Source organism: Schistocerca nitens, chromosome 4, assembly GCF_023898315.1.
Source record: "Schistocerca nitens isolate TAMUIC-IGC-003100 chromosome 4, iqSchNite1.1, whole genome shotgun sequence".
NCBI lineage: Eukaryota > Metazoa > Arthropoda > Insecta > Orthoptera > Acrididae > Schistocerca > Schistocerca nitens.
Genome location: NC_064617.1, coordinates 412,207,292 through 412,219,583, shown reverse-complemented (window position 1 = coordinate 412,219,583; position 12,292 = coordinate 412,207,292). Strand labels below are relative to the sequence as shown.

The 12,292-nt window shown below is 43.3% G+C and overlaps 1 protein-coding gene across 1 annotated transcript in view; it reads left to right on the top strand.

The window, feature by feature from the left end:
• LOC126252347 (UNC93-like protein) overlaps positions 1-11,908 on the top strand; it is a 435,773-nt gene extending 423,865 nt beyond the window's left edge. Inside the window, exon 8 of the mRNA XM_049953237.1 lies at positions 11,375-11,908. Coding sequence (XP_049809194.1) covers positions 11,375-11,628 — 254 coding nt within the window. The 3' untranslated portion in view covers positions 11,629-11,908. The remainder of the gene's footprint in view (positions 1-11,374) is intronic.
• The last annotated feature ends 384 nt before the right edge of the window (positions 11,909-12,292 follow it).

Below are 12,292 nucleotides of genomic sequence, written 5' to 3'. Positions count from 1 at the left end.
TTGTGTGTGAGGAATTTTTCCTGAAAGTTTGGCCGTACCTTTTTGTAACACCCTGTATAGATGCCAATCAGCTTAGTGGGGTAATCTGATCATCGAGAGGCAGGAAGGGAACGAGGGAATCAATGGGAAATGGTCACTAAAAGAGAGGTTGTCATGTGGCTAACAGTATAAGGAAGAAAGAAGGGGAGGGGAAAAAAGGTCAGTGGCAGAGAAAGTGCAATATGTGGCACAAAAATTAGTAGGGGAACCGTAATTAAGAAGGCACATGTCATTGTCTACAAGAAATTGGTCAATGAGGAGATGCCGACTAGATGAAGAAGCACTGCCCCACGAAGGATAATGGGCATTAAAATATCCAAAGAATGGGAAGGGTGGGTGCAGTTGCTGAAGGACAGCAGTTAGGGCAGCAGATGTAGGTACCCTGTCAGGAGAGAGATAGACATTGCAAAATATGACAGCAGAATCCAAGTGGACCCAAATGGCAATCACTTCCTAGGGGATCCATGAACTAACAATATCCATGCAGACGACACAGGAAGCCCTCAAAGCGTCGACCAAGTCTGACAAGAAGCATAGAACATGGAAAGGACATCAGTGAGAATCAGTAAAATGAGGTCCCTGGGGAACAACACAAGCTGCCAAGTAAAAGGCAATGAGGGATTGCAACTCTGGGATGTGATGGTAGAATCCATTAAAGTTCCACTGAACAGTCATGGAGGAGTGGGTATCCAAAAGGGAGGTGAATGGTCTGGAGCCAATCATGCTACCAGATCTCCATCTGTCACTAACGATGAAGGGGTAACATTCATAAATAAGATTTCATACTCAGGTTGTGAGAGGGGGTAGGCCACCTCTGGGGCCATTGGATGGAGGGCTTGTCGTGGGACTTAAGTTTCTTCTTTTTTGTTGAGGTGGGCATGGTTCAAAAGGCTCTGAGCACTATGGGACTTAACATCTGAGGTCATCAGTTCCCTAGAACTTAGAACTAATTAAACCTAACTAACCTAAGGACATCACACACATCCATGCCCAAGGCATTACGTTGATAACACCCAACCTTGACTTTCTCTGGGAGGGTATCCCCATGGAAAGCCAGAATAAAGACGCCGGCATCAGTGCAGTTGTCTTCTACGACCTTTCTGCCCCAAATGGATCACACAACAGACAGAAAATTCAGAAATGGAATTCAAACCCGAAAGGGGGAGCAAAAACGCAAAAAAAAGGAAGGATGACAGATATATGACAAGGGGAACAATACTGCAAGGAATGCAGGAAATCACGTGGATACCAAGGTCGACACCGAGAGAGGGGAAGGAGGAAGCACATGGGGAGGAGCGGGGACAGGAATGTAGAGGCACAGGGAAGGAAATGCAACCTGGGAAGGAAGAATGGTTTGCAATGGCTCGGGCCCCGTGTGCGCCATACAAGAACTCACGAAAGAACCGTGAGCCCCCTGGAGGTGACGAGTGGATAGCAGCATGTGTCAGAGGGACGTAAACCGCCTGAATTAAATTCTGTTATAAGGTAAATGTCCAAAGAATGCTGTATTTTTATAACTAGCGAAGGCTACAAATGATAATATCCAAAAAATATCTATATTAGCGTTCTGAGGTAATCTCTGGTGTTCCGTATAACTATGTTTTTAATCGCAGTCACAGGTGTCACAATGTTCGCGAGTGTCGCTCGTAACACAGATGTAGTTAGGCTGGGATGACAGAAGTAATAGAATAGCGATATCAGTGATGACGCCACATTGGTTACTGCGGTCATTTCACACAGTGTTGCTTGTCTGTTATCACTGACAGCTCTACGCAGATGCTGCTGCTCCCTGTCTTGACGACAGGGAGCCGTGGCCCACTGCGCTTTCCATGGTGAGTGGTAAGGCCTGACACCTGATATTCTCTGCACACTCTTGACACCGTGGACGACGGAACATTGAATTCTTTACCGATTTCCGAAACAGAATGTTCCACAGCGCGTTCAACGTCTGTTAATTCCCGTCGTGCTTTCACAATCAGGTTGGACACCTTTTCATATGAATCGCCTCAATATAAATGACAGCTCAACCAGAGCTCTGCCTTTTGATACCTTGTATACGCGATACTGCCGACATCCGTGTACCTGCATATCGCTATTCCATGACTTCTGTCATCCCAGCGTAACCATATCTGTTTTACGAGCGACGCTCGCCAATATCGTGAGACCTGCGACTGCGATTCAAAACATAGCTATACGGCACACCAGAGACTACCCTAGAACGCAAATATAGATATTTTTGGATATTATCATTTGTGTCCTTCGCTAGCTATAAACATGCAGATTCTTTGGATATTTACGTTATAATAGCATTTAATTCAGAGTACGCAGAGAATATCAAGTTTCAGGTCATACCCCTTACCAAGGAGGTGCTTTCTCTAGGTCGACCAGTCCTGTGAATGTGGTGCGATTGCCCTTAAGTCTTGCTCCGATTTCGTCACAACGTCAGTACTGCCTCTTTGCTGCCTTTATGTTTCCCAAGGCCAAACTGATGGTCAACCAACAGCTCTCCAATTTTCTTTTCCATTCTTGTACATATTATTCGTGTCAGCAACTCGACTGCGTGAGCTATTAAGATGATCGTGCGATAATTCTCGCACTTACCTGCCCTTGCTACTTTCTTTTGTTTTGATGATATTTTTTACGAAAGTCAAACAAGTATCTCATAGGTTGTGCCCACTGAATAGTCGTTTGCTTACCACTTTCCCCATTGATTTAAGTAATTCCTAAAGAATGTTATCTGTTCCTTCTACCTTTTGTGGTCGCAAGTCTTCTAACGTTGTACAAAACTCTGACAATACTGGATGTCCTATGTCTTCCATACCGACCCATTTGGTCTTCTTGCACGTAATTAGACAGTTCCTCGCCTCGGAGACGCCTTCGGTATTCTTTTTCTACCTATCCCCTCTGCGTTCAGCAGTGGAATTATAATCGCACTCCTAATGATGCCGCACTTGCTTCTAATTTTACGAATGACTCTGTTGTTTAAATTTATTTGTCTTTAGATTTGGCTACAGGTACATGAAGCAGTTTCTTTGTGTCTTCACTATTGTCTCTGAACTATCCTGCGACAGTTGTTAAGAGAAGATTTTTTTCTGTTGCTTTACACTGAGGCTGTGGTGCTATGAGTCTGCTTAATTATTCTCAATCGTCCGACTTTAAATTACTTAAGAAATAACTGAAGAAATGCAACGGGTAACGTTAGTCGCACCTTACAATACATTCAGCATAGAGGTAGGCAACCGTTGCTTGAAACGAACCCCTAACCAAGCTGACTTTAAACTGAAATATCGGAATTTTATTATTTATTTTATTTACTTTAGCTTTATTGTTACTTTTTTCTCTTACCTATGCTATACTTGATTTGCATCATCCTGCTTATCAAGAGGGCTTAGGAACGATCACGAGCAACACGTAATGAACTTCTTTTGTGGTATCAAGCAACATTCTCTCTGAGTGTGAACAACATGGACTTTAATCAACATTATTTCTGAATCGGAGTAAAATAAACTTCTGTTTTATGAATTACTTGTAAATGAACTCCTCTTAGTCGGTCTCTTACTCACGGATTAATGCTTGGTCACACTATCAGGTAGACAAGAGGGGGAACCCGCTCTCAAAACTACACAACATTTTCATGCATTGTCACAGGGATGCTCATCGAAAGCAGCCTCCCGCTATCGATTACATAATTTGCATTACCGCATTTCATGCGAAAGCTCTGCATCAACGATACTTCAGGGTGTATTGTTTACGTAAGCTGGCGAAGTAAGTGGAAAAAAGTTGCATTAATGAGGAAACACATGTTGAAAGGGGAGGCTTTGATTACGATTAATAATATAGAAAATGTTTTATCATTTGAACTAGTGACTTGAGCAGACTTTTGGCGGGAACACTTAAAAATGCTATCTCTCACGGAAAATACGTATGAATGTTACTGTATAAATGGCTGAAGGCCATTATAATTCTGATACTGATATCGAAAGAGGGTGATAGTAATTGGAAAGCTGTGGCCACAGGCACCACGTAGATCTTTGCTAAGCACAAGGCTGTCTCTCCCTCACAAAAAAATTCAAAAATACACAAAATTCACGTAAAACCAATATCAATATGTTTCAAATTACTGTAAATACGCTTTAGGACTCAGTTATTAGCTGGTTGCATTGTTCAAGACACTGCCTACCTCTTGCATATATGTGGGCGGCACAATGCATCTGCCATGAACCACAGAGGGAATCAACCGAGCACTTTAACTGATCGTATAAAACGCCTACGCCTATTCCGCAATTCGTGACACCTCTAATAATCCGCGACCACAGTTGAAACACGTGAAATCATGATATTCTCACCGTTACTGCTTTCTTTCGGAAGTCTCGCAAAAACCTGGCAAGGAGGCAAGCCATAAAGGAAGTGAATTCGTCGACAAATTGATTAAAAGCTTTCTAGCCTGCTTCTTCTTGTCTTTCCTGGAAGTTCGCTACCGTTGACCGTTTTCAAATCTATGTATTTTCTACAGTCACTGTGCCATACCAGAAATGACGCAAACCATTGGCCAAGACAACTTTAAAAAGAAAAATGCTTCAAAATTTACCTCCATTCCACAAAATTACGTTAGCAAAGAAATATTTTCAATCGCTTTCGTAAATACCACCACGTAACACTCTACAGCTCGTTCTGTGAGGTGTAAGACTGACGGTCACCTCTAGTACAAAGACTGTTGCAACTACCACTCACTCATCATCTTATTCCACGAAAATAATAATAATTACATCGACATTTGACACTTCACTAATCAAATCAACCATAAATAACACATTGCGAATATTACCCACAATAATATAACTCATTTTTCGACTTCTTACCACATACCAACCGGAGCTCAGCTACAGCACGTCTCTTGAGCTCGAACCCACTGGCAGTAGTGCTGGTACATGACTGCTCTCCGGAGGCAACGGTCCGTTATTCAGATTGGCCTCCCATTGGCAGAAGGCCAACCCACGCCCTCTGCTGACGTCCGAATCGATCGTTCTACAGCCACTTGAGACGAACTCTTTGCTTAGTTTTCTGATGCTATGCTTTGACAAGCGTATTGCTTTTTGACTATCCTTGGGTTAGATCTTCGCCTACCTAGATCCCGTTGTATTCTCCCACCATGCCTTAATATACAGTAGGAGAGGTATAACCAGGACGAGCAAGTGTTGCACATAAAAGTAGTTATCGGAATAGAAGACAATTGTGTCCATTTCAGTGTCCATTGCCCGAGGTTTATGATCACAAGAGAATAAACAGTCTTATTATAAATATTACCTAATTTGCATTCTGATATCATTCGGGTATCTACAATAGTAGTGAAGCGTACAAACACTACCTTTTTAACTGTTTTCCCTTTCCTTTGTGGTGAATCATTTCTTCTGATGACCATTACTTTTACGACCTGTTCGTCTACCCATTTCGCCTTGATTTCCTTGTACTTCCTATTTAGTTCACTCCTAAAATTAATCATTTTGCTGCATTTCTACACGAACTTAACTAGGATCTGTGTCCATATCTGCTCCTAGATATGCCTTGTAAGACCTCACCATGATGTAATCCAGCTGTAATCCTCATTTGCCTGAGGACCTTTTCCGAGTAGACCTCACCATGATGTAATCCGTTATCCTCCTTTGCCTGAGGACCTTTTCCGCGTAGACCTACTCCTATTACGATTTTTGAGTAGCATTTCGATACTATTGACTAAAATTTATTTCAGAATTCGATTTCTACTAGAAAGTCCACATTTCCCCTAACTACGTTTTCTGTTGCCACCCAAAAACAATGGTGCATGTTTATCACATTATCATCTACCTTTACGTACTGAATTAGCTGTTCAAGTATCCTCATACACTTTCTCTACATTTTCATCTTCTGCTTGTGAGGTCGGTATGTATATCTGAATTATTATTTTTGGCATTGGTTTGCTTTCCTATTCGTAATAAATTCTACTCCTTTTATACCGTTTTCTGCTGCTGTTGATATTACTCTGTTTTCGTCTGACGAGAATTCCGTTTCTTTTTTCCATTATACTTCACTGAAACCACCCACCACCTCCATATTTCCTAGAGTGAACGTTTGGATTTCCCTTTTCAGATATTCTAGCTTCCCCACCAAGTTCCAGCTTCTGGCATTTCACGCTCTGACTCGTATCAATTTACACTTTCATGATCACCTCTGCCTTGGCGGTCCCCTCCAGATATCTAATCCGGAACCTTTTGCCAATGGAGAGAGCATCATGACACTTTTTCATTTACAGACCACATGTTCTGTGGATACACCTGATGTGTCTTTGACGGAGTTATTTCCATTTCCTTCTGCATCCTCAAGCCGTAGATGCTTGCTGATTCCTCCGCCTTGTAGGGGCAGTTTTCGACCGCAAAGGGCAAGAGGTTGCCCTGGAACTCTATCCGTTTTTCCGACCTCTTCGACAAGGCCGTTGGCAGAACGAGGGTAATGCCTTCTCGCATAGGATGGCCTTGAAATTTTGTCTAACATCTCTTTAACATATTTCAAAACGACGGTTGAAATCACATGTTGGCAAAAATATGTACTAAGTTTGAATATCGTTATGTACCATAAAATAAACTGCGTGACCAGAAGTCACGAGAAGGATTAACCCTGTTGAAGATTTGCCTCATATGTTGCGAGCCGTTGCAGCTGAATGCGGCGTAGGCTACGTGCGAATGTGGCCAGGGCATTAGAGCAGTCTTTTACAGGCGGCTGTGTAACGAACATGACAATATGTAACGCGTTGTCCGACTTTGAACGTGGGTGTTAATCGGTACATATCGGAGAATACAAACGAAGTTAGCAATGTGTAGCAGTGTTTCCCATCGCATGACGACCACAAGTACTCGTATTTACCGAACGGACGTCACGTAGCTTCTGTAGACCCACACGTGGCGATCGGCTGTGTTGTCGCCGTCGATTTGCGCGTGGGATGTATACGGAGACAAATCTACCACAAAGGCTTCAGCAACCGAAGGGCAACTTTTTTCAGAGTGCCTTATCATTACTTTTGCCTAGTTACTGTATAAACGTCAAGTACATGGTGATTATAATTAAAGTTAAACTTGCAGAACGCTGTAGAAATAACACCACTAGACGGAATGACGTCAAATTGGAACGCAATGTTGTCGGAGAAGGGGAAAAACGTATGGCAGAACGAAAAAAAAATAGTGTGAAAATTTATGAGTAAATGGCGCTGAATGTGTCAGAATAGGTAAATGAAAACAACTGTCATTCATACGATCCATTGATGTTGGTATAAGCACGCCGGGTACATGGCTTTTCCGCCTTTGGCGTCTGCAACGTTCGCCAAGACTGTATCAACGCAGGATCGCGCTCTGCTTGTAAAGCTGTATTACAAGAATGATGACTGAGCGCACGTCGCTCTGCAGAAGTTCCGGATACTGAAGGGTTTCAAAAAGGCGTTGGTCCGATGACTGCCGTGGGTCTGGAGAAAATGATTCGGAAATTCGAAAAGACGGGTTCTTTTGGCGTGCAACTTGGCACAGGGAGGAAACGGATTGATTCGACGTCAGTGGAAGCAGTGGCCACAGCAGTGCAGGAGGAGTCGAGTGGTGGTGTGCAAATGCGTAGTGCTCGGGGAATTGACCGAACATTGGACATACCCCTGAGCACGGTGCGTAAAATCCCACGAAACATCATTCTTCCCTATCCATTCAAAATTACCCATGTGCACGAGTTGCTTCCTATTGACCTACCAGCAAGAGAGACCTTTGCTTCAGAATTTCTTGCTCGCGTGGAAGTGGACAATGGCTGGCCGTGGAAGATTTAGTGGACACACAAAGCCCACTTCCATGTGACAAGATATGTCAATACACAGAATTGTCGAACATGGGCAAATCCACACGTATATCAACCAGTACCACTTCATCCTGAAAAGGTCGCTGTGGGGTGTGCGTTTACGGCAGCATTTATCATAGGGCTATATTTCTTTGAAGAGACACTGGTAAGCGCTACGAGTGTCTTTGGCGCAACCACGTCATTCCAGCTCTCCAACAGAGCGGATGTGAGGATGGGATCATTTTTATGCAAGATGGAGCACCTCCGCAGATCGCAAATCCAGTTAAGCAGCTGCTGAAGCGCCATTTAGAAAACGCTAGAATTATCAGCCGCCATTTCCCTACAGCCTGGCCGTCCCGATCACCAGATCTTATTCCGTGTGACTTCTGGCTGTGGGGTTATCTGAAACATGTTGTGTTCAGTGTTCCTATAGCAGACTTAGCTGCACTGAAGGTACGCATTGCGCAACATATTCTGAACGTGACCCAGGGAACACTTCGATCAGTTGTGGAACATGCTGTTTCTCGAATTCTACTTGTTGCACAAAACGATGGACAGCGTATTGAACATGATTTGCGCCAGTCACACGGATATTAATAATCTGATTCGAGATCTATTGATGTTTTTTATGTGGTTTTGGCCTCAGGACAATTAAAAATCGATTTTTTTTCTGAACGATGTCATATGACTTCGCCGTGGTGGATGGGATTACGTAACTAAAAGCTTCATACAAGTACACCCATGGACACTGAGTAGTACAGATTGTTTAACGTCAAACGTATGCCTTAGGCATTGTTGTATGAATCATTTGTCATTTGTAGTCGTCCAATATTATACAGAGAGCTCCCAAAACATGTATCCACTGTTTAAAAGTCCGTAACTTGCAAACTAATTGACGGAATTGTCTCATTTTTGGTGAAAGTGTAGCTTAAAGTCCAAATTAAAGATATCACTGTAGGTGTCCGAAATGGTCACCATTAACATCCACAGACAAACGATGCCGCCGAACTGCAGCACGAACTACTGACTTTCAACGTGTTGAGTTGGATATTTGCACATGAATGTACGATGGATTCTCGATGTTCATCCAATATGCGAGGCTTTTGTCGACAAACGACGTCCTTTAGTGTTCCCCATAGGTAAAAGTCCAGAGGAGTTAGGTCTGGGGAACGTGGTGGCTACTCCACAGCACCTCTACGGCCTATCCATCTTTCTGGTAGATTTTCGTCGAGATACGCCCTAATACGATTTTGGTAGCGGGCTGGGGCACCATCTTGTTGAAAGTAAACTCTTCAGTCTCCATACAAGCCTCGGATGGCAGGTAAAATGGATGTCTGAAGCTTCTGAAGGTACACCTCATCGGTAACTGTGTCGTGAAAGAAGAATGGCCCAATCAAGTTCCGGTAAGACAACCCAGACCACATATTTACTCCTGGCAAATTCACGGCTTTGTCTACATGGACGTTCGGATTTTCGGCGGCCCAGGAGATGCAATTGTGACGATTTACTGTACCATTGAGTCTGAAGTGTGCCTCATCAGACCACACAATCATCTCTGCAAACTCTTCATCGTTTCGCACCATGTTAGTAAACCACTGGCAGTACTCCATTCTACGATCTGGGTCGTCCTCGTTCATTGCGTGTAGCAGTCGTGGGATGTAGCACTTCCACTTTGCTGTCTTCAAAATTCGCCGAACACTTGAGCGACTCACTTCAGTTTCACGGGCACACTGTCTCACAGACTTCTGTGGTGAGCGAGTGAATTGTTGTAACACACGACGGGAGTTAGCTGGACTTGTTACTGTTACAGGTCGTCCAGATCGTTGTTTGTGTACATCTTTTACACAGCCTTCGGCTTCAAATTTGTCTGGAATGCGACGAATCGTTAAACGTGTCTGTGGCTCTGTTTGATACTCATTTTGCCATTGCCGTTGAACCTCATTAATGTTTTCGTACTTAAAATACCACTTCAAAACTGACTTCCTTTCATCGAATGTAAGCCTTGCGCCAGTCATGTTTACTCGAGTAACTAGGTGCAACTAAGAACAAAACACTGACTTTCTCGCGTCTGTCATCAGACAAAACAAAACAACGCAATACAACGCTTGTGTGGCGATTGCCGGAACTACAAACTATTACACTACCAAAGATGAGACAACTCCTTCAATCAGTTTGCCAGTTACGGACTTTTAAACAGTGGATACATTTTTGTCAACCCCCTCAGTATTGTCGCAATGGTTAGCACACTGGACTCGCATTCGGGAGGACGACGGTTCAATCCCGCGTCCGGCCATCCTGATTTAGGTTTTCCGTGATTTCCCTAAATCGCTCCAGGCAAATGGCGGGATGGTTCCTCTGAAAGGGCACGGCCGACTTCCTTCCCCGTCCTTCCCCGTCCTTCCCAAATCGTTGAGACCGATGACCTCGCTGTTTGGTCTCTTCTCCCAAACAACCCAGCGCAACCTCAGTATTGTGATGCTTACAGCGCCATCTGTTGCTACATTTTGTAACTATTTATTTTTCTTCTGGCTTACGTTTTCCCTCTTTTCTGATGATATTCCGTTCCAATTTGACGTCATTCTGACCAGTCGTGTTATTTCTACAGCGGTTTGAATGTGTAACTTTAATTATAATCGCCCTGTATTTGCTACACTGTCAGTGCCCAACGTATGTTTATTTTTCAGCAATAACATTAGCCATCCGTATAATATCTCTTTATATTCTACTAATTATCCCTGCGCAATTCTATGAGTGAATTACGTTTCCTACTTGACCATCTATATACTCGAAGAATCGATGCGGAAAGTAGTAGAGTACTATTACTATTCCATGAGCGCATAATTACTCTTCGTAATATTCTCTCTGGCGTTGTTGAGGGGACTTCTAGGAGTTTCTCCGTGCCGAATAGCCGCGATGAATAATTGAACTTTTGCTATCGAGATTACTGGAAGAAAGAGATTGGAAATATATTGTATGCTAATCAAGAGAATATATGCTGAGCATTTACATAAAAGGTGTGTAAAGAATTTAATTATATATGTATTCTCTAATTGGAAATTTGCACGGATGTGTCGTTTCGTTGGTAATCAGAAAGGAACTTCCGGTGAAATGGAGACGAACCTGCAATTATTAGATCCAAGAGATCCATTATTTCGTCGGATAATTAAACTCTATCAAAGCAAACTTTCCGCTTGATCTGAGGTTTCCCGACTGACTACGCAACGCAAGAAAACCAAGACATTTTATTTTTACAGGATTGCAGATCGCTTCGAATCATCGAGACTGCGAACAAGGAGAGTCATAATCCGATTATGATTATCAAGTAAACCTTAATTATAACGTTCTTGAGCGACGTGATGACTGTGATATAACTGCTTATGAATGAGATCATGAATAAAATACTAATAACTAACTTTCCTCCTCGCCAGCAACCAATATAAACACAGTATTAAGTAAAATTACATCCGCCTACCTGTTTCCTTCGTTCTGTTGACAGCTCTGTGCGGCATCCTGTTCCCGGGCCAGGAGAAGGTGGCTTTCAGCAGCTTCCGGCTGTGGGAGTCTCTGGGCTACATCCTGGCGTACGGCTACAGCGCCTACCTGCGCACCGACGTCAAGCTGTTCGTGGTGCTGGGCCTGCTGCTGTGGGGCATGGCGGGTTACGTCGCCATCGAGGTCGGCCGCCACCGGCGCAAAGTGCGCGCGCGCCGCCGGGCCTCCCCTGGCGCCCTCACCAGGACCAAGCTGTGACCCAGCACGGCCCCGTGCTGGCAGGAGTAGTCGCGCTGCTCCACTGTTAAAGTGATTTCCCTACGTGCACAACAAGTATTACCAATAAGGCTGACGGTGCACGTGGCAACACGCTGTAGACCTAGCAATAGTTAGAACAGTGATCGGTGCTTTTGTTCGATAAGACTCCTCGTCTACTATCATTTGTCAGTATTTATTTACATTGTATTGTATGGAAATTACGTAATTCTCTAAATGAATTACTGGATGTTGCCAATAAAATACTTAGTTCTTTTCGTAACAGATCGATATACTGTCCACTATCAGTAACTCAAACATGATAAAATCAGTTGTGGTAACTTGATCATGATTTAAAACGTGAACACAACGTCGTTTAGAACGTTTATTTGCCCAAGGACCACTAAATATTATACCAGTATTTAAAATATATTTTATTTGCAGCACAAGCAGTCTTTAGTTCCATAGTAAGTGAATTTAATGTTCTTGATAGCTAAAAGTGAAGGGACAAGAAGAAAAATCTTTGTGCTCATTTGCATGCAGAAACTTGGTTCAAATGGCTCTGAGCGCTATGGGACTTAACATCTATGGTCATCAGGCCCCTAGGACTTAAAACTACTTAAACCTAACAAAACCTAAGGCCATCACACAACACCCAGTCATCACG